General features: G+C 39.7%; 1 protein-coding gene across 1 annotated transcript in view; it reads left to right on the forward strand.

Annotated features, from left to right (window-relative positions):
* Window positions 1-13444: 13444 nt before the first annotated feature.
* Window positions 13445-24040, forward strand: part of NEB (nebulin) — a 131676-nt gene continuing 121080 nt past the window's right edge. The window contains 7 exon segments of the mRNA XM_072873954.1: window positions 13445-13477; window positions 17981-18025; window positions 20545-20748; window positions 21687-21794; window positions 23258-23362; window positions 23672-23776; window positions 23880-23984. Of these exon segments, the coding sequence (XP_072730055.1) occupies window positions 13445-13477; window positions 17981-18025; window positions 20545-20748; window positions 21687-21794; window positions 23258-23362; window positions 23672-23776; window positions 23880-23984 (705 nt within the window).

A 24040-nucleotide genomic window follows, 5' to 3' on the forward strand; every position in this document is an offset into this window, starting at 1 on the left:
TAGTGCTAAAATAAGTTGCCAATGTGGGAATTAGGCATTTGAGGGCCAGGTCCCTAATGATAAGTAGCTGCTTAACTCCAAAGGATTTCACCGGCAATTAGATAAACACGTTTTAAAACTTGGGCTAATAACAGAGGCTTCACTGGAAGATGTACGTCACTGTTGACAGTCTGATGGAGATCCTGATGGCACGTCGCTTGTGAAAGTCTATCTTTAGTCTTGCTTTAGTCTATCGTGTTTCTGCGTTTTTAAAACAGTCTTTCGTTAGTAAATTTGAAATCGACATGTTTTCTGGTATTTTTAAACGGTGAGGGAGATGGGTTGTTTTCAAACAGACAGGTTTTGCTAGCTTTCAACAGACAGTTTCATTGTAGGAATGACTCCATTCAAACCTGAGAATTATTTACTTGCTTTTCACTGTCAAAGCCAAAAAAATTCAACAAACTAAACAAACAAAAATATTTGTTCCATGTTTGTTGATCAGAAATCCGTGGATTAAAAACACTTCTGCAAGAGCTAGATCGCTTTTGAATCTTCGCTGTAGGTTTCAGCAAGATATTCTTGACAGTGTATTCCCAACACTCTTGACCTGCTGCGGTCTGAATCCAGCCCAAGACTGGCTGTGAGCCTCAGGACAGGCGGGAGGGGGCTGCAGAGCTGCCTGCGCCCCGCTGATCAAACGACAATTATTGTGCCAGAGTTGTTTGATTTCCAGTGACTTGATATTTAGGCTTTTATTCATGTCCTTTGCAATCCGATGAAAGTGGAGCAGCACCAGCTAAATCCAAAGATGATGTACCGTAATGAAAGTGTTTGAACTTGATGTAACCCCATGCCTGCGTTAGATCACTAGGCTCAATTTCCAGATTGTGAAGTGAATGACTGCATTAAACCATCCCATCCTTCAGTAACCCTAACGAGTGTACAGTGAGAACGTGCTCAAGTATAGCAAGATCTGTCACAAGACATTCCCAAATTCAAGATAAGTTGTCTCCTTCCCTGAAAACCAGCGTCTCCCATGCAGCACCGATGCTAACGCGCCCTGCGGCCACAAGCACATGCTTTGCACCTCGTCACTGCCGGTTACAAGGCCGCAGCAGCGGTTGACTTGCTGAAGGCTGCCATGCTCAGGGCATCTTTGCCATAGCCGGGGTAATTCCGCAGCTGTTTGTGTCTGTCCACTGTCATTATGTCGCTTTATAAAAAGACCCATGAAGTCATCAGTCATTTAGCCTCCCATGGAATCATTTTCAAGGAAATGAGCTGAAAGGCTGCCAGACTCACTGAAATGAAAACTATTTCACAAATAAAGTTTTCCTCCCCCTTGCTCCCTTACTGTAGGGAAAGAACGCATCAAGAAGCCTGAGTCATTTTTGACAGATGAATGAGACAACATGAAAAGATCCGTACACGAGACTGAGACCATACTCCACGCATGTGCGTGTGAGTGAGGAGGGACCGGGGGCTCAGAGGGCAGCTACAGCCCTCTTGGCATGGGGGTGAGCAGAAGGACCGTGGCTCGCCTCAACGTAAGATGAGTTAAGGGCTTGTAGTTTCTATCCTGATGGCGTGATACCCAGGGCTCAAAATGCTGTGTAATCTAAGGGTGAAGAAAATACATAATTTCCCAGGGGCTGAATTTCAGTTTTATAATTTGTACTTTCCCGGTTGTTTCTTTTTGTTCTGCCCTTGGTGTGAGTTATTCAGGTAAGATCCCCATTTATGTCACCGAGGGAGCATCAGTGGGAGGACTTCGGTTTGCAGAAGCTTATGTTAGCTCATGAGCTCCTGCAAATTATACCACTGAGGCTACTGCTCTTAGGACAGAATCGCATAATACTAAATGAGTTAGAGGATATTATTTGTGATGATATCATTCCTTATTGCAATTAAATGTCACTTTATTGACTTCAGTAATGAAGTGGTTATCTTGTTGTCTAGCAGCACTGCAGAGCCGAGCAATAGGAGCAACGGCAGATTCCTTACGGCTGGTTAGCACTGTTAATAATAGTCCAGAGAAGAATTTCTCATGGTGGCTGTTGTGTTAATGACCTTTGTGTTGTGATAATGACCTTTCACAGCGCATTCTGCCACTGGGAACTGCTTCTGCAAAGTATGACTGTCCACAACTAGCAAGTAGTCTTAATATTTTATGGACTACTGCAGATTGTATTTCAGGATATGAGATACCGTTTCAGCAATGTAAGTTAGAAATGCTAAGCATGTTGCAATCTTTCCCCCTCGTTTTACCATTGGAGGTGTTAGTAACCTTTCATATAAATATTTTCCATTTAAATAAGCAGAGTAAAAGAGAGAAAATCTAAAAAAAGGCTTTCAAGACACAGGTTACAATTTGCTAAAGTCTGTAACATTGAAATGTAGACATGTGCACTTTAGCTTATTATTTAGCATCCGTCAGGTCAAGAAGACTACAGACATGAATTGTATATTGATGGAGACATTTAGTTATTATGCTATTTCTTGAGTATACTCATTGAGCTTTGATCTAAATCTTGACCTTCTTTTATAGCAGCTTTTGTGATCTTGCCCTTGGACAGTTCTTTTAGAAGCCCATGTCTCTTCTGAATTGCATGTTTACTTTTCCATTTACTGTGGGAACTAGTTTGCAACATAGAGCAGTCAGAGGGATCCAGTGGCAGTGCCTGATGCCATTTTACTAGAAGCTTTACAAATGAACCCTGCACGAATTTGAAAAACCCTTGGAATGGTGAGATGCCATAAGGAAGACTGATAGTAGCACTTTTTTTCTTTTGCCCAAGAAAAAAAAGTTACAAGGACTGTTATCTCAATCACACCTTTCTATTCATAGCTTGTTCCCTTTTTGGAAGAAAGCATGTCCTTGGTGGAAAAAAGGTATGCGGGCCTAAGTAGTAAATACTTGATTTATTCCCTCTGTTCTCACATAGGGCATGAACATCTTTCAGTAATATCAGTGCAATTGTTGTTGAACTGGAAAAGGCAGCAGAGGTGATTTCAGAATTAAGGGACTGATCACCGTTTTTGCAGAAGGCAAAGAGCGTGTTCAGCCCTGTCCCTTCATCCCAAGCGATTTACGACATGGAACGCCTTTATGTTATAGCTGTGTTTATTCATCCATTTATCGGTTGCTGTTGGGGTGATGTGGAAAGTTGGCAATGCTGTTCAAAGCCACATGAAACTTTCCTGCTGCCAAGCTTTGCTAGAAATAATAGACTTAATGTGAAGACTTATTAAGTGATCTGAATGTGGACGGGGATATAAATGAACCTGGACTGGCTTATGATTTCTTAATAAATTGTTGCAGCTCAGTTCCAGAAGAAACCACAACTGTGCCTCTAAATTCACTGTAGGGCTCTGCTGAGTTCAGTGAGAAGCTGGAGGAAGAACGCACGTGTATTGAAACTAATAGACAAGTTTGAAAAGTCGAGGCAAAATTAAATTGACATGTTGTGAGAAAACTGGACCATGTCATAACGGCCAGCAGCATTTTGACTACTGAGGTGGGACAATTCTTGTGCGTGCAGCTGAGGTGGACCACCAAGAAGGAATTATATTTCTTCCTTCAGCATAAGTGCAACAATAACCCACCTTAGGGAGTGAAAGGAAAAACGACCATCAATGCCAAGAAGTAGCGGGCACCAAAAAGGTGTGATGTAGTATAGTCCTCATCCCACCGTTTTCACACCAAGTGCTTTCAAGGGGATATGCATTACTCACTGGTCACACACCTGCGTGACTCCAGAGGATCTCTGACCCTGCAGAGTAGACCTGTCTGCCACTGCACCACTTTCCCTCTGCAACTGTTCACTGGGTGTCTGTGGCTCTAAATTATAGATCAATCTGCTTATAAGATAACATCTGCAACTCATCACCGTAGTTGCTGTAAGCTACTGATTCACAACAATGGTAATAATAATGAAAAAGTTTTCAAAAGATAAAAGATCAGTGTTATCTTTACTGCATAGTAGTAAGGCAGAGGCTTGCCCAAAGGGACAAGTGTTGGAGACAGGATAAGAACTGAAATTCTGGCTGCCAGTCATGGCTTTTCACTGGCATTTACAGCTGATATTTGTACCTCTGTTCTAAAAATATAAAAGTTTATTTATCTTATAAATAGAAGGAAGAAGAAAAGATTTGAAAAGAACCTCCCCTTCCTTTCCTAGTTTATACTAACTTAAATTAATATTCTGAAAACTAGAAATTTTGAGTTACAGATGAAAGAGTTGTGTGCTGTATCTAAGCTTACCCCATAAGCTCATGTTAGGAAATCTGATCAATACAATCAGAGCTGGTTTTGTATTCTTGAAGAAGTCTTCCTTCAGTGTATCTTCTTTCTGCTCAGTGTCTATGTGAAAAAACCTGTTGCTGTCTTGGGAACATTAGTAGGAGAGATAAATTAGGCTGTTTGACATCATCTTGTTGATAAATGTTTTCTTTTAAGACTCTCAAAGGACCTAAGTAAATAACAGTGGAGGCTGTGACAGATGCTGTCATGTGAGGAGAACTACCCTTCATGCCAATGACCAGATTCAGTTGGGAAAAAAACCCAAAACAAGGCTGCTGCTGACTGTTAATTATGCGTAAATATCTTGTGGCAATATATGGTATCTTTTACACTGTGATTTTATATCTTCAGTGTTGTTTTTTTTAAAATCTTATACTAATTTTTAAGTTTCTACAACTAGTTGGGGAGTTAGGTTGAGATGCATTTGTTCATCTGATTTCTCTTTGCTTCATGATATCTCATGAAAAAAATTAACAAATATTTGGCATCTTATTAATATTCTTTTCAGTTTGGGTTTGTTTGGGGTTTTTTTTCCCCATTGAATCATCTCTTGATTCAATGTTTGAAATATCCTGGTTGGACGCTAACAGAGATGACCATGCGAGATTTGCATGAATTGACAAAGAAAGCAAATATTCTGTGCGAGAATAGTAGTTGGTATATGGTTTTGAGGAGATATACCTGCAGCAAGCAAACATGTCAGTGTATATGTGTTTTCCTGTGAGTTCAAGTAATATTCTACCTGAAGAAGTATGGGGCAGTGATTTTGAATGCTGCTTGAATGTGTGTTACCTAGATGTAAGATGAGAAGGGAAGTGAAATACCATGGTGGGTTTTTTTTCCTAATGATGTTCTATACTAAAAACTTCAGTCCTATATCCAAAGACCATCAAGCACTGGGTTAACTTTATTTGGATTTTATTTTGCCACTTGGACCTGTCAGAAAAAAGCAGTGATTGCAATTTCACTAAGGGGCAGGGGGTAGTAAACAGAAGCTTGTCATGTAGACAGATTTCAGTGAGATGACAGTTCCTTCTCTGTCCAGAAACATCAGGAAGTGTGAAATGAATTTTGGTTTCATACCAATATTCCTTTCTTTCCCCCTCTTCCAACGAAGTCTTTTTGACTCATGGCAATATACTAAGTGGTTGGTTTACATACCATACAGCTAGTAGCTTGTGCTGCTACTCATCCTGTAGTACCCTGTCAGTATCAAAAAATAAACATGTAAAAAACAAGACACTGTAGATGATTTACTCATGGCATTTTGATTGCATTACCTCTAAGTATATTATTTATTATGATCTAATATTTTCTATTAATACTTTAAGAAAGATGATAAGGAGCACCAAAGTACAAAGTGAAGTTCATCTTGTTAGAACATGTATCCTTTCCTAAAAAAACACATTTGTATGGTACTTCCATTTTAAAAAAATAATGTTTGCAAGTATTTGTCTCAGTTGGATGGATAACTTAACCAGAATAAGAGAATGTATCTGTGGTATAAAAAAATGACTTTACTACTTTTACAAATGCATAGGCATAGATTCTAGCATTTCTGATTCCAGAGAACAGGATCAAGGGAAGATGCTTTTTTTCTGCTTGTACTTGTTTAGTTTTACAGTGAGTTAATTAGTCAGCTGTTAATGAACTAGGAAACCCTTCATTTTTAGATACTGTGACTTGCCTCCTTCTGTGTTCAGGAATCATCACAAAACAGTGAGTCTATGACGTTGTCATATTCAGGTTCTCAAATGCCTCAAAGCTTTGGGACATGGGGACATGGACACGGTGGTTCAGACTCGGCCGATCATCGCAGTTGTAGATGGCTTTATAGCCTGTGTGCAGTAACTCAGTACTAGTGGTTGACCGGCTTGGGGCTAGAGGTCTACCATGCACAGACTGTGAGTGTTACTCCTCAGTGCTATGCAACTTGTCAGTTCCAAGGATTATCTGTAGTTTAAACAGTTAAATTTCCTGTCGGACGGAAATTTTCATTCCTAAGCCAAGATACAATCACTGACAATGCATGTGCTCCTAGCCTGTTTCATGCAGAAGAAAAAAGGTTGGCTTAATGTACTGCCAGCTGTCATATTGTAAAGGGAGGTCTCAGAAAAATATACATACATATCTCTCTCTCTCTATAATTCTAAGGCAATCACTTGCATTTGTCTAACCAAGCCCTTAACTTCATATTTTTCAGCAAAAATTTTTTCTACACATCAGACCAAAATATTTCTACACATCAGACCAAGATTTGCCGTCCCGTAGGTAAGCTGTTCTAACAGGTCAGCCTGGCTGACTGCTGCTGTGGATGCTGACTCTGCACCAGATAAGGTACTCCTAGAACAGCTTCTCTTCTCATAGCCACCTCTGTCAACAACACATCAAAATCCTATTCATTTTGGAGGCCTTTATCAGATTTTGAACAGTCAGGCTTCCACTCATGCCTCACATGCCTCACAGTTTCATATGCTAATAAATCTTCTTAGTTGTTTCAAAACAATCACAGGAGTGAGATGTTTGCACGTGTCTGCAGTATAGACTACACCTGATTTTTTTAAAAAGAGAAATACATTGTTACATCTCATATCCTCATCTGTCAATTTTGCACCTGCACCTGCAGCTTATGAAGAGAAAGCTTAGCTGGACCATTAAAGATGCACGAGTTCAACTTGTGTAAGCTTTTCGTTCCTTGAATACAGCTGAAGTTTTTATGATGTGACTGTTGCATACTTCTAAAATGATATGTCGCTTTTACCACATGATAATTAGTAGGGAAAAAAAATAAGGCAAATACCAAGAAATAAAGACTTTCAGTCCTAGGAGAACGTGCCTTTTCCTTTGCTTGTACACTTAAAACCATGTTTTAGTTACTAGGCTGCATGACAGTTACAGAAATTGCAGAGATGTATGGCATGTATTCAAAGTGCAGATACTTCTTTGCTCAATCAACGCCACGCTGCCAGCTTAAGTAGCATATAGATTCAGTACTGAGTTCCTGAAAGTGCTTTCCTCAGATGCTTCTAATATTGTAGCACGTCAAACCCACTGAGGTTCCCTAAATTGGGAGAATGCCCCCTTAGCTATTTTGGTCCTGGTATCAACCAGTACCTTTGCACCTGGCTTCATCATCAAGTCCACTTGGGATCTAGAAACCATGTACAGTCAAGCCTGTACAGGGTCTCAATATGATAAATGTTCTTTGGGAAAAAATACAAGATAATGGTCTACTAGAGTGTTCATGCAGGCATAAGCATCTTTAAATGGTGCTGGCATGGGTAGCTCATGTACTTGTGCCTCGATGTGATTACTGCAGCTTGCAATAGGTCATGGTTCCTTCCCCACCTACATAGGAAGGTGCAATAACTACTGGATAACCGTAAGCCCTTGTAAGAACAGCGTGGTGAGGGAAAACCCGCACCTAACTCCCTTTTTCACTTCCTTTTTCATTATTAGTGGAGTTTCTACGACTCGCATTTCCTATACCTGCTTCCTCTATTGTTTGGATCGCTGGAGTGCAGATACAAATATAGCTTGTGGGCCTCCCGGCAGAGGCTGGTAACAGCTTATCTAACAAGAATTACTTTATTTTTAGGGCTCTGAAGCTTATGTTGTGCTCTTCAGTTAACACTTTCCTCCCAGACTGAACAGCTTTCATGTTCAAGGCTTTTTGATTGTTACAGCATTTTTCAGGTTGAATATTAGTGTCTTGCAGATTGTATATCACAGGCAACATACATGTCACGTCTTACAGTCTCCAGTGCTTTTTTAGATTTTTTTGATGGAGACTGCACTCTAAAGGAAAATTTTGGACACATGATTAGCCTAGGTGAGAGCCTTGTAAATGCTGAAGTACAAGATTTCTTTTTTTTTTTTAAACAGCTTTCCTGTGCAAAATCGGGTGGGCAAAAAGAAATGGTGAAAATAATGAAAATAACTTAATAGTGGTAGTTAAAAATAGACATAATGACCCAAATATGTATTAAATATGTCCTTTTTCAATGATACAATGCTTGTTAAGTCTGGGTGGTCTACTGATTACCTCAGGATGTTAAATATAGTACCCATGATGTCAGTAAGTTTTTCCACACAAAGGGCAAGACACAGAGAAGCCAGTGTAATCTCTGGCACAACAGATTTCCTGTGTAACTTTCGGACAAACAGATGCAAGGATGGAGAGAAAGTCTCTTGAGTCTTGAAGTCGTCGTCTTCAAGAGGTAATTGCAGGCTTACAGTTCAATATGTACTGCCTGGGTTTCATGATGTGGGATCTGGCCTTGGCCTATTAAAATTCTTCCAAACTCTACCCTGGAATCTAGAGCGTGATAGACTATAAAAGAAATACAAGGGAATGAATGATCAAGGCAATACACAAATGTCACTAACTGGCGGGGAGGTTGTAGAAAACTAGAATTTCTGTAAGAGTTCTGTCTTTTGGGGGTGAGGGGGTTGCAGTGTGGCTGCCCTGTGGTCCTTACATACCGATCCTCTATATTGATCAGGCTCCAGGATCAGCTTACATATTTTTCATAGATGGAAGACTGCCTCCCAAAAGGAACTAAATGCAGTTCTAGAAAAAAGCAGTGCATTTTTCTATGTGAATGCTGTGTGGGTTAGGAGAGTGAGCATACGTAGGCTGCTATTTCATAGTTCTTGTATTCTGTACCTCCTAAATCAATGTAGAGAATCACATGTTATTTCCTTCCTTCCCCCCTGCCCTGAGTGGTTACTGTTTGATAAATAGGACAATATTTTTAAAAGTTAAGTACAAGAAAATATTTTCTGCTTTAAAATTTTGGGCCGTTTAAATGCAAAACAACATCTTCCTCTACCTTAGTCATCTTGCACCATTCTGTCTTTTTAGTTAAAAACTGCTGAGCATATGCATATTTATGTACTGTGGATAAAACAATCTGGTCTGGTGTGCTAACCTGTGTCAGAACTGCCAGGCTGTCACCTACAGTAGAATTTTCCTAATGCCTTTGAAATATTTGTCCCCCAGGAAGTCAAGCTGGTATTCTCAGAATATTCCAGCAAACAGTGACTTGAAATCTGAGTCACAGACACAAATTCTCACAATAAAGCAATTAAAAAAATATTAAAGGAATACTAACCATTAGTATTCCATTTACCTCATGCATGTTCTACCTCAGCATGCAATACTTGCTGATATTTCAATATGAATATGTATCATTGACATTTTAACGGTCCTGAGAAATGAGTGATATGAAATGTAACAATGGGCGTAGTAGTTTATTTCCACAGTGAAGAGCAATGTATAGACATATGTGAAGATATGTGTGCATGTGTTTAGGTATTATATATAAATATACAAATAACAACTTATTTATATATAGGCAGGTATGTAAAGATCTCTTTATTGGTATGTGTTGTATGTGGATAAAAGCACTTAAGCAAGTGAACACTAAATTTTCACCAATAAAAGCCAATTGTGGACCCGAGTAGAAATCACAGAGAAGGTAGTGGGGTTTTTTCAGTTTTAAACAGAAATGAAGCTAGTAGTGATAGTTTTGTCAGAGTTGTTCCCTGAGATTCGGAGCTGAAGGAGCAAAGCAGCAAATGTAAGAATTGAAAGATTTGCTGGCAGCCGTATGTGACCTAAGAGCACTCTTCTCCCCTCTTCATGTTCTGATGTCGGAACATAAATCTTATGTTCTGTCCAACTTTTTGTTTCAGCAATAACACTTTTGCTTCTTAAACCCCTTCTGTAATTTTTGAGGTTATTCCATGCTTCGTTTCCAGCCCTGAACTGTCTGTTGCTAAAGATCTGCCATGTTTCACACAGCTGCATTTCAGTAGCAGAAAAAGTGGTACTTGGATCCTGCACGTAATTTTGGCCTTGTTTAGTGTCTTTCTAAATAAGGGATACTGAACAGCACTGTAACAGAATCTGAAGGTGATGTTTTAGTAAGATAGGAGTTGCAGAATATATTGCTAAGGGAGAGATTATTTGCAAGAACTTGCAAGAGAACTGCACAGAAAATTGCATCCCGTTTGAAAATGCTTGCTAATTTTGTCAGAATAACCATCAGGACAGAGCAATACAAGCTTCTGTTGATGTAGTAAACCTGATTTAAATCAGATGATTGGAATGAGGCATAATATAATATCTAATAATGTAGCAGTGACTATGGGGGAACGCCATTTACAGGAAGAGCAATGTAAAGTACAACTGTTAAGTCTGAAAAAGAGGCCATGAACCCAGACTTGCTGAAAAGAACCAAGAAGGGGGATGGTGAATCATTGGCCACGGTGATAATTTTGGCATCAACAGAGATTTAAGCTGGAAACAGCAATAATGAATTACATATTTAATAAAAAAAAATGGGTCCTTCACTACATAAAGGTTTGTCATCACTTACATAGATGTCACGTTATGCATCCAATCAGCTGAAAAGCAGTACTTGGGAGAAAAATGACTCTGTGAGTTATTTCTGGAATGCACACACACAGGATCTGGATTGGAGAGCAGAAGGTTAAGCTGACATTGCTCTCGTGAGACTCCATCAACACACTATATTCATTTCTGGACATCTTCAAGAGATGTTAAGAAACTGAAGGACTTTCAAATAAAGAGAAAGAAGATTAAAAGGGGAAGGATTGCCTAGTAAAGCAAAATGCTAAATAATTGAAATCATATAGCTTGCCTAAAGGAGAAAGGGATGGATCTACGGCTCTGTGCAGAGTATAAAATACTTGGCAGTAGTGAATGAGATACGATATTTCATCTGGATATAAATATTAATTTCTGGAAAGAGTTAAGGAACAAGAAGGTGTCTCTCAAGGGCTCCTGACAATAATTTATTGAATTATGTGATACACTATATGAAAAGAGATCATTGTTAGTATTGGCTTTTAAATGCACCTCCCTGAAGAACTGAAGCAATCCTATTATGTGAGTCAACTAGATGACCTAAGTGGTCAGTTCTGTTATCATCACCATGATTCTACTCCATACATCATATAATTCTTGACCTTCCAAAATACTTTGTACATTAGAATTGCTCCCCTGTCGCTTAATCTGTTTATCATGTATTCTTAGTCTTTCTTCACCAGACATATTGGCTGTTAATCAGGTTCTTTGCAAGTTTTTCCTTGCAAGGAGTCAGTTTTGACATGTGCCCAGGTCCATGTGTAACATTTCATAAGAAGTGGTCAAACTATTGACACGTGATTTGCATCAAGTTAAGTTGATAAAGTGCTTCAGGTATACTTAAGGGATGAAATTAAAGACAGACTTATACTAAAAATTCAGTTAGAAGTTCAGACCCCTCTCTCCTTTCTCTGAAGTTCAGAGATTCTTGAATACGGATAGTTTTGATTCAGGTACAATATAGGAATGAAATAGTCTCTGTCAATTCAAATTAATCATTATTATAAATTCTGAAAGAAGAAAATGTGCATTTTTTTTTTCCATTTGAGTGCTCCCTTGGATTTGCCTAGGGATCCATTTCAGCAGAGACCTGCTGAAGTTCAGTCAAGCTCTGGTGTGTTTTGGGTTTCCTCGGGAGCACAGAAGTGCCCGGCTCCCTTTTCTTTCATGGTGCTGAGAACAGGTGGCCTCCTCCGGGGTCACCAAGTATATTTAGGGCTGAAACTTGAGCGGGCTGGAGCCAGATTGGCTGTGCTAGCCACATGCGTAATTAGGAGCTGATGCACCAGGCTCGCTCTCGCCCAGTGCTGCTCAGGAGGGAAGACTGGAGAGGCTTTGCTCCTAAGGATATTTACTAGATGTTGCTGGTAAGAACATTTTAATCACATTTGACTTCTTTTCCTTAGAATAGGACCCTGAGCTGTGTCCTGATTCTGTAGTTTTTTGGGAGTAGTGGTCGTGCCTTTGCCCATGGAAGTCAGATTTTCTGTCTGGATGACTAGTTGCAAATTGCAGTAAGAGGAAAGGACCTGGAACTGTAGCTTGGAAGTGTAACTGAACATTATAATAGTGACAGGTTGTATAGGTCGTATCCTTATACGCAATCCCTACTTCTTGGGTTTGTTCATAAACTTTGGCCTACTTTTTCACACAACATGTCACTTATTGAGTTATTAATTTATTTTAATAGTTAACATTCTGGTTTAACAAATTGATTTTATTTTTTTGGTATTTTTTCTCAACACACTGGAACTAAAAAGGGACAGTATTCTATGTTCCTATATTTAACCTGCATTACTAGACTTCACTTGCCTCAGAAGGAATTGCAGTTTAGCCAGCTAAACAAAACCACCCCGTCATTTGGTAGTATTAGCTTACACGGCAAATATCTTTGGACTCAGGAACAGCTGTTCCAAAGCCTCATCCCCTACCAACATTAGAAACAGGGCTGTAGTCTCTGGTGGAAAATTGTACTTTTGCCTCATAGCAAAATCATTGTGTTAATTAATTAGTTTAAAGGTTTTGACAGTAATCTGTAGTTTGTAATTCAACCAACTGTATGGATTTTCATATTTTCCAGGTCTGAAGAAATAGAGAGAAAAAGCCACAAGAACTAAAAAAAAAAACCCCAGAGCATCTCTATAGGCTAATGCTGGGAAGACAGAAATTGCCTCATTAACCTAAGGTTACTTAAAAAAAAAACTTACAATCTTTCTCTATGTTATGCTTTTACTTGTGAATGAACATAGTAGAATATACAGATAAAGCTCCCATTCAAACAGGAGCTTGAATAATGTAATGAAATAGTATAGGATACTCACAGAGCAAAGAAAAAATCTTCAAATAATTTTGTTGCAATGAAAAATATCGAATCATACTTCAAGAAATCTCTTCCTCTATTTTTTTCTTTTTTATTTTCATTGAATTCCAGTGTTGATGTTACAACTATTAGAATAAAGTATTTGTCCAAAATGGTAATTTATATCAGTATGTTTGAAACTGAATCCAATGCTTTCCCATAATAGTCAAAAACAAAGTAATTCCAGATCCCAACTTCAGTTCTCTCTGTTGTTAAAGTTCATTCACTGATTAGCCAGCAACATTGTAATAATCTGACTAGTTACTAACCATGACCCAGGCGCTTTATGAACTTGACTAGTAGCTTTTCATAGTACTTTCAGTTGTGGGCTAATACTGTATATTCACCCTTTCATTTGCTGCGTGACCAGTGAGTCGGGGAGAGACAGAAGACTACCCTCAAAATGGAGGAAGAAGAATATGAGGAAGTTGTGGAGGTAAGAAGAAAATCTGAGAGGAGAAATATTTGTTTCCTGCCTTGTGAAGAGACATTGCTCATGAGCAATGCCTTGTGAAGAGACATTAATGAGACATTGCTCATGAGCATAGACGGTTGCTTGCTATTTGCTCTCTGAAAATTAGGATATGATTAGATATCTATTAAATGCTTTGATCAGTAAAAAACAACAACAACAAAAAAGTTGCTCTCAGTGGAGCAAAGTCTCCCTGGTTCCTGTCATAGTTTATCTGTTTAAATAAGGATTGTAACCACCCCACACCCGCATCGCGAGGTTTTGTGATTACTCTTCTGCATAATTATAGATGCAGTGGGCCATCTCTTTTCTCTCCTGGCTTGCCCTCTGTCATCCAATCCATGCTAGAGAAGATGACTTTGGAAGCCACTTTCTAGCCTCACCTCTGTGCCCACTGCAATGCAGAAATGCAGCAGTTTTGTGCCACCAAGGTACCGTTAACCAATTTAGCCTTAGAAGTTACAGAGATGGAGCTAGATTTAAACTGGTAGATGTCCATGGAGTTGCATCAGGGATTAATTTCCCAATAGATCATTTAAACTCACAGTTATATGCCTAATTATTTAGTCTCAGCAACTTGATTAAAAGAATCCCCAGGCACTGGGGAACATACAGCTTTCTATCATGAGTCAGTGCCATTGGAATAACAACTTCCCTATTGAAACAGTATACGAGGTTAACGGTGTGGTCTTACCTGTTGCATTATTACTGTTCTGAAATGAAATTATGTGTTATGAAATACATCAGTGATTATAACAAATTGCTCAGTCTCTGAGGAAAAGAAGAAGATAGGACAAATGTAGACATCCCACGACTCTTAATCTCCACACTATATTCAATGGACTGTTGATTTCAGGTAGTGTTACAGCATTGAGCCCTGACTGCTGACTTTATAAATTTCGAATAGTGAATGGAGTCAAATGGTTTGCCAGTTGAATTAGTTAAATGCATTTTGGAAAATAAGTGTTACTGTTCATAAAGTTCATTTCAAAGACATTGTACCACCTAGTTACAAAGACACCAGTCCTTCATTAAGTCTCCTATTAGCATGTTACTTGTAATTGCCTTTATGCTTCCTGAGCATTATGTGCTCTCTGTAACAAAATGCATATTTACGTGCTGTCAATGTTTATTTGTTGCTGCTGGAATTATGGTATGTTGGGCTTTTTGTCTACACAACTCTGTTTCATTCTTTGTTTCTAATTTTCACCGCCTGCCTTCCTGTCACCACATCCCTAGGACAGACCGAGATGGTGCTGCTTTAGTAGCTTCCCTCCAGATATTCATAGTGAGAAGTTAAATAAAACAGGAACGATAGCATCTGGTACAATTTTAAGGCAGCTTAACCCTTTCCAGAGTTTTCTTAACTAGAATTCCACTTCTATACAAATCGTCTATTTTAAACCTCTAAGAGTTCTATCAGAAATTCATCTTCCAAAAGAGTAGAAAATTGTTGCTGAATAATGAATGGCTGAGGAAACGTTGAGGATTTTAAGATACTATTTTTTCTTTCTCTGGAGTTATTAGCCTGCACTGGACATTTTAGCCATTTGTGATGTGCAAAAAACCACAGTGAATGACACAAACCTTTGCTGCTGAGTTACTCGAGGCTTTGTGGAAGGTGGGTCACACACGGTATAGGGCCAGTGAGCAGAAACTGCCACAAAACAGCCCAATATGAGATGGCTTGAGAAGTACGGGCTAGTTACGTGAACCTAACTTTGAGGAACAACTCTGGGAAAAGGGAAAATTTTAAAGAGAATTTTTTTAGGACTTGATTCAAGAGGCTTTATCTTCCCACAGTTTTGGCATGTGACCCCGAGCAAATAATTGCTGAGATTTTTCAAAGATAAAACCCGCATTTTACATCTTTTTCCTTTCTGGAAGTCAGTGGCAAGTTACGCACCTTCTGAATAAAATAGCTGCTCTTTACTACAGCGGATGGAGCAACATCTTTAAGTGGTTTTTTCTTCATTAAGCAGCGCGGGGAGATGGAAGGCGGTGACGCCTCGACGGGGCTGGCTCCCCTCAGCGCGACCGGCACCGGCCGCGGGGCGGCGCGGCGCTGTGGCGGGCTGCCGCGCTGGCGGGACGGCGCCATCGTGCGGCCGCCATTTGCTGTGTGGCCGCGAGCGGCGCCTCGGAGCGGGCCTCGGCCAGCGGCGAGCAGGGCGGCGGCGGGCTCTGCGTTTGGGCAGCGGCTCCGGTCGGAGCTGGCTCTGGTGCCTCCGGCTCCGGAGCGCTGTGGGGAAAGGCGAGCTGCCAGCGGGCGAGCGAAGCCCTCAGAGCGCTGCAGGCAGGGACGTAGCCCTTGTTGCCTCTCCGGTGGGAGATGTGTTCTGGTCAGGTCACTCAGTTGCACTGCAGGTTGCTGAAGGAAGAGGTGAGCAGGCTTTGCACCATCATGGAAGGTGAAGAAGAAGTTGACAGCACCTTCGTGAAAAGCAAGGGGCAGAGCCACACATGGCAAGGAAGGAGAGCTGGAGACCCTGGTTAAATGGGTGATGGAGGCCGTCAGGATGGAGAAGGCTCACGGTTTCTGGCAACAGGAGGAAGGTTCGTGCTCCACCTGCATATCTGCCACTTCAGAGATATAGCGCCTTGGGAACTTCTTTAGGCAGCTGGAGAAAGCCTCAAAGGCACAGCCACTGTGCTTTTGGATGGCTTTAACCACCCCAGTATCTGCTGAAAGGGCCTATGGCTGGGCACAAGCAACCTAGGAGATTTCTGGAAAGTATTGAAGATGAATTTCTTGATGCAGTTGATTGATGAAAGATGCTCTGCTGGATGGGCTACTCACAAATAAGAAAGAACAGGCAGAAGATGCAAAGGTCAAGGGCAGCCATGGCTGCAGTGACCACAAGACTGTGGAGCTGAAGATTCAGAGAATAGTGAGCAAGATAAACAGAACTACAATCCCGGACTTCAGAAGAACAGATTTGGGCCTGTTCAGGGGCCTGCTTGGGAAGATCCCATGGGAAACAGCCCTGGAGGGCAAAGAGGCCAGGGGAGCTGCGTGATACTCAAGAACAATTTTCTCAGAGCACAAGAATGGTTCAGTCCAATGTGCAGAAGTCAAACACAGCAGAAGGCTGGTATGGATGAACAGGGAGCTCCTGACTGAGCTTGAACACAAAAAAGAAGTATACTGAAGGTGGAAGCAGGAGCAGGCCACTTGGGAGGAACATAAAGACATAAGACATTATAAAGTCCATTATTACATGCATAGGCAAAGTTCATCTGGAGTTGAAGCCAGCAAGGGAAGTGAAGAACAGCAAGAAAGGTTTCTGCAAGTGCCATCAGCAACAAAAGGAAAGCTAAGAGAGTGTGGGACCATAGTTCAGTGGGCAGGGAAGCTAGTGACAAGGAACAGGCAAAATGCTGAAGTACTTGAAGCCTTTTTTGCCTCGGGTTTGATAAGGCTTGTCCTATGGTCTTCCACATCTCTGAGCTTCCTAGCAGAGATGTGGGAGTGAGGTAGCAGCCACAGCAGAGAAAGACAGAGTTAGGGATGGCTTAACCCCCTGGGATGTACATAGTTCCGTGGGACCAGAGGGGATGGATCCAGAGCTATCATCTTTGAAAGCTCATAGCGATGCAAGGATGTTCCTGGCGACTGGAAAAAGACAGATGTCATACCCATCTTCAAGAAAGGCAGGAAAGAAGATCCAGGGAACTACAGACTTCAGTCCTTGGGAAGGCTATGGAGCAAATCCTTTTAGAAGCTATTGCTAAACACATGAAAGACATGAAGGTCATGGGGAGCAGTGAACATTGATTTATCAAGGGCAAATCATGGCTGACCAAACTCATTGCTTTTTATGATGAGTTTACTGCTGCTATGGACGAGGGGAGACCAGTGAATGTTGCATACCTTGACTACTTTAGGAAGACTTCTGAAAGAGTCTCCCATAGTCTTCTTATCACCAAATTTATGAGATGTGGGATGGATAAGTGGCCAATAAAGTGGGTGGAAAATTGACTGAGCTCTTGAGCTCGGAATTGTGATCAGTAGTACAAAGTCTAGCTGGTAGCCAGTAATTATGGTGTCCTTCAAGGATCTGTAGGTACGAACAACTCTGCCTTAGCGAGAGAAACCTACTGCAGTCCTCTCCAAGTGTATTACCAAACACTTGGAAAATCCTGGTTTTTTGAATGCTGATTCTTTCTTTTAGTGTGGTCATTATTGTCTTCCTTCTTGTGGGTAAATTAGATAATGATCCTTCATTAATTACTTGGGAGGATGATTAATTGAGGAATGTATGGAAAAAAATCCAATCATTAATGCAAAAAATGATCAGATGTTCAGAATTACCAAGGACGCAAATGTGACTACATAGGTACCTATGAACTACAGTCCTATTTCTCCAGAAGTATGTTTTTAAAACAGCTTAACAGAAGCTACAGTTTGCTATTCTGTATGATCTGGCCTAACAATGATTTTTTTTTTCTCTTTTTTTTTAATAGTACTACATTGAAGAGACAATTATTGAGGAGGGTGAACCACATGAGGTAAAGGTCCCTGCGGTGTTGCATGTGGTGTATATGTGCGTGCAATTAATGCATAATGCTAAATTAATGGTCTTTTGTATTCTGAGGACTACTTTTTCATATTAAACACACAAATAGCAGTGAACAGTTGCTTCTTAATACTTTATTTCCTCTGCAAGATGCTGTTGTGGGATGATCTAGAGGACTCCTGGCTTGTTCTGAGTATCCTATCTGCCACTCTTTGGTTTCCATTAGAAGGAGTTGTGGATGTGTCCATCAGAAAAGGACTGTGCTAATTTCTGTCCTGCCCTGTGTCTTGCTGATAGTCTTCCATTTGCTCCTGCCCAGCAGCTGTTTGCGCAGGAGCTGACAAAATGAAGCAACAGGTTACGTTAATAACAAGAAACACAGGCAGGAAGATTATTTGGGTAACATAGTGACAAAAATCCAATCATTAGTGTTAAAGATGAACAGAATTATCGAGGATGTGAATGTGACCAGATACGTACATATGAACAACGGGCACATACATGCATTATACTTAACCTTGTTGTGAAGATAAATATAAAAAGATTCTGCCTGAAACCAGTTTACATGTATCAGTTCTGTTCTCTTCACCTTGTGTAATTTCACCGAAAAGTGGTGGTTTGCAGATTTTTTTCACGTCACTGGTAACAACTATTTGAATCGCTAAGGAGTTATTACCATAATTTGAAATTCTGCTTATAATACTGATATAACCCAACTCGATGCTATGTTACCATGAAATATTCTTTATGGCATAGGCTTATGCGGAAACAAAAGTTTAGTGTTTCACTTTGTGGGTGTGTTTCCTTCCAAACAAAGGATCTGTTCCCAAAGTCTTCCTATATTTTTAATTTAATAAAACACGATTTGATTAATCCTGTTTGAGCAAGTAATCTAGGACTACACTTTGGAAGGATGACTCCCATCTTACTATTTTTAAGATCATTCAACCACTGCGTTCATCAGGTGTTCTAAAATCCGTAGCCAGAGTGGATTTAAAGGGAACAATAGCATGACGGATTATTTCTGTGTCTAATTTGCATCAGTTTTTGAAAACAGTATTGTGGAATGAAGCATTACATATGAGTAATATCTTTCTAGCTAATGTGATTAGACCTTTTCCCATCAGCTGTAAATATAGTCTAATGCATTAGCGTCATGTGGTCCTATGATTTATCATATAAAAATAAAAGCATTTTTTGCACAGAATGCTGTATTTTCAGAATCAAGCCTCTCCAAGTTTTAGAAATACATTCCAACTTTTTATAAAAGCACATAGCTTCGCTGTTTTGTTAGAAAGCTAACAGCAGGTTGTGCTTTTCACAGTGTTTGCCTGGACAGGTTTCAAACCCTCCAGTGCTTTCAGTGCCAAAACTGAGATGAACACTTGTATATTTGAAAAGAGTTGTAAGAGAGAAACTTGTGGCAGTGCTGAAGTAACTACTAACATCCTGGGACAACATTACTGAAATGCAATTAATGTTCACATAGTAAACAAACCTTTTATAATGTAAGTTTTGTATACTTCTCGATTTAATGTTTAATGCTTGATGTATTTTCTGGTCTGTCTCATACTAATGCAAATAGCTATCAGAAATCTAAGCCTCATGCATTCCCTTTTAAGGCACTTTTTTTTAAACGAACTGATGTGAAATAAAACTTGACACTTATTCAGGTGATTTTGGAGCACATTTTTAAGTTGTAATAATTATTTTTAAATGCTTTTAATTAGAATCTTAGTATTAAAGTTATTGCTTATGGCATGAATATGTTGATACCCAAGTACATAAACCATTTAAATTAATTAAGGACATATTTCCAATGGATGCTTGATCAGTTGATTATATAAGTTTCTCAGCTATGTCTCTGCTATGATTGTGATCTGGCTATGAGAAAATGTAGTTTAGTACAAAAGGTGGATTCTAGGTATTTGTTCAGTCAGCTGGTGCATCGTGTACTTGCTACAAGATCCCAAAGACTTGGTCTTGTCTGTCTGCTGTGTCTGTTCCTTTCCTTTTGCAAGAAGAAGATAATCTTTTTGAATGGCTGTATGCACCTTTGACCTGCTTTCACAGCTTTCAGTGACATGATTAGGAGCCCTGGCTGTGCGACATGTGTCTTCAACACAACTTCAGCACTGAGAACATTTCTACACTTTGGTTTTAGTAGCCGGTGGTCCCACCTGAGACCTCCCCTGATGCCAGTGGAAGTTATGCATATAGAACAGAGCCAACAGGAGCCCCACTCTTCCAGCTCCTCTGGAGAATAATTACATGAGTTTGATACAGAAATCAGCCGGTTAATTCCTTGTGGGTTTTTTTAGGTCGGGTGATGTATAGTAGGCATACTGGGTAATCTCAGTAGGAAAAGTGTCACTGATTTTCTGTCTTAGAGGTGGTTCCTGGATAAGAACTGAGCATCCTTTTACTAGATAGGGGACGTGAAAAATGCTTATCGTAAAATGATGATTTATAGTTATAAAGCAAGTAATCATTTATTTTCTTTATTCCCAGGTGGTCACCGAGATCACTGAGACCATTAGCACAGACTTCACAGGTCCTAAAACTGTCACCTATACTGTTGAGCATGAAAAACCTTCTGTTGAGGGTGCAGCGCCTCCAGTCAGAAGGAAGACAATACGGACAAAAGTGGACCCATCTAAGTTTTTGACACCTTATCTGCAACATAGTAATAAAATGAAGGACCTATTCAGTGAGGTAAATTGTCCCATGTCTTTTATTTCTTGAGGAACACCAACTTTAAAAATATGTAATAGGTATTATTGCAAACTTTTGTACTACTATTTTGTCTCCTCTACTTCATTTCATGATGTGTATTAGTGTTATTTGCTTCTTTGAATTAGCCAATCTCTTGCCCGTTTCCTGCTTAAGTGCATTAGGTAATCATTAGGCACAAAAAGTGGCTTCAGACAAATGGCTGAAGATTGTCAGAGATGTCAGTTAACAGGAGTCCTGCCCTATCTGACTAGGATATCCAAATGAAGGAAGATAACAGGGACTAATGTCTATTGAATAGCAAACCTCAATATTTTTTATAACAGTATATTCCTCTATCCCTCTATATATATCCAGGAAAAATCCTTGAGCACATTATATAGGAACAAGCACCAACCTAAATTCCTGGTAGAGGATACCAAAGTCCAGTAGACCAATACTGTACGATGTTGTGAAAAGTGGAAAATGACTGCTCTGCACAGGTGCAGATGGTATCAGATCCCTTTTCCTAAATTTTAATGTATATTACCTACCAGCATTCACTGTTTAAGGGTTATGTGAGATCATAGGTTCTAGGACTGCTACCCTCACCCACATATTTTCCTTATCTTTGGTCACTGAAACAAATAACTGTAAATTTATCAATACCAAGCTCCTAAGGAGAATATAATCAATTAGAGGTGATCTAAAACAGGCTAAAGGTAGAAATGGATTTTTTCTGTTGTGTCAGATGGAAGAAAGTCAGTTAGTTAAAATAAGCATAACTCTGCAAATGTAATTGAGTAATGCCAGTTTGTATTATTCAATAATTGGCCAAAATTCCAATACCAACCAGATAAATAAATCAGTAATTGCTACATAATTTTTTTGCCAGATCTTTAGGATACGTCTTAATTGTATTTGTCATTATTGTCTTTCAGAACAAGTACAAAGAAAAATATAGAAAAGAAAAAGGAAAGCCATATGCTTCCACAACTGATACCCCAGAAATTCGGAGAATCAAGAAAGTGCAAGACCAGCTCAGTGAGGTAGGTGTCAATTGTCATAAGAAAAAATATTTACTGAGTGGTAAAGAAGCAATCTGAGTCACAATTTGAAATGTGAGATAAGAAGTGGTAATTTTTTGATGATATTGTGATAAGGCAATCTGAACGTTTAGCAGAAACTTTATCAGATTACAAGAGTGAGCAATACAGAGTATACGACAATTTGAGTTCTGTGATGTAGGTTGGAATTTAGGCCTTTGAGGAAAAGAGATGTGATGGTTCCTTTCTAGCTGAATAATAGCCTTGCTTCATTGTGCCTAAAGAGGTTTGAAAATTTCTGATCAGAAGTTACAGGCACGGGAGATGATGGCGATGCTCATATCATTGAATTTGAAGATTCCACACACTGTGTCCTGCAGTCATCACGAATGACGTGCCCGATGAATTTTTGTTGAGGTTAAGTTACCCATTCTATGGGTAAATAACCATAGAATTTTGTTTTTAAAATGTGTTTAAACATTTTTGTTTTTATAAAGCAACTGAAAGTCAGTTTCCTAAAGAGGTCCTGGAAAAATGATGCTTAGATTCTCCAAGTGTTGCAAAATGAACTTCTGTACATTTTGTCATTTACTATGGGATTTTCCAAGATGTGTTGTCCCCTCTGTGTGAATCCCACTCTTAGTGATCTGCCTTGGAAAGCTAGACCAAGTACAATTGCCCCACTGATGCAAGTGCCTCTAGTTCTGGAAGCTAGCTCGTCCTCCCCTCTTTCTTTTAAGCAACACTAGTCTACCTTTCAACAATACACCTCACAGTTTGAGAAACTGAAATCTGCCTGGAAAGGCTTCTTAATTCTTCATAGAGTAAATAGGGAGAGTTCTGTGCCTAGGAAGGGGAACCCCTAAAGCTGAAAGGGTAGTCACCTAGCCTAACCTGTGTTCAGGAGAAAAGCGTGCATTAAATTCTGCTCCACTCCTGACTTAGGATATATGGAGGAATGTGATGCAGCAATCCATGCGCTAATGCTGACTGAGCCTGCTGTCAAGCTGGGAGTGGTATAACTGCATTAGGATGATTTTTGTGCCCAAGCTGCTGTTTTGCCATGGTAATGTGGCTATATTGTCTTTGGCACTACAGCTAGTGTTTACATGGTGATGGACTGGGAAATTGAGATATACTGCATAGCGTGGAGATCTCTCTGTCTCATTATACAGGGTGGAAGTACTCTTAGAAAGAACTCTTTGATTACAGAAGGGCACTACCTCTAACTTGGATTCACAGCTCTTGAAACTGTCTCAAAGCTGCATTTCTTTCTCAGTTAATTCACAAAATCCATTTGTTTCTGTAGGCTTCATTTCGAAGGAACAACTAGTCCTAAATGTTTTATTGAATTCAGATTTTGTGTGGTTACAGTATTAAATGTAAAAATGTCAATATTCTGTTTTTAAAAAAAACTGTCATTTTTTGCTGTAAGAATAAATGTGTTTTGTTGTGCATTGATGTAGGTTAAATACCGCATGGCTGGTGAAGTTGCTAGAACTATTTGCCATGTTGATGAAAAGGCCAAGGATATAGAACATGCAAAGAAGGTGTCACAGCAAGTGAGCAAGGTGAGTGAGTTCTGACTTTCTGGAAGGGTTGTGAACATTAGTTGATCCTGAGGTTAGTGATATGAATAAAGCTTTGAGCTCAGGGCACTAAAGCAGTATTTATAGAACAGTTTAGACGCACTGGGAGAGATAGCAGAGAAGTTGATAAGGTGAGTATAAATATAATCTTAAATGTTTCCAATTGATGTCTTCCAATGTTACTGGTTTGAGACTCTCACTTTGAAAAAATCTTCAGAGCAGGTAGTTTATTCACAAATGTAAATATTTTTCTGATAGTAGAGTAACTAATGTGCTGGTCTTTCTTTCCAGGTGTTATATAAACAGAACTGGGAGGAGAATAAGGACAAGTACCTGCTTCCCCCTGATGCTCCAGAGCTTGTGAATGCAATAAAAAACACAGCAATGTTCAGTAAGGTAAGAAAAAAAAAATCACAGGTCTAGGCAGCTGAAGTGCAAGAAGCATTCCAAGTCAGAGATTAATTCATAATGAGTATTCTGGCATTTTTCTGTTTTTAAGAAACTCTATACTGAAGACTGGGAAGCAGACAAAACATTATTCTATCCCTACAATGACAGTCCAGAGCTCAGAAGGGTGGCACAGGCTCAAAAGGCTCTGAGTGATGTAAGTATCAAAGCCTGACTGACAGTTGGGTCAGTGTTACAGTGTAACTTGGTAGT

Source organism: Ciconia boyciana, chromosome 10 (assembly GCF_034638445.1).
Source record: "Ciconia boyciana chromosome 10, ASM3463844v1, whole genome shotgun sequence".
Taxonomy (NCBI): Eukaryota; Metazoa; Chordata; class Aves; order Ciconiiformes; family Ciconiidae; genus Ciconia; species Ciconia boyciana.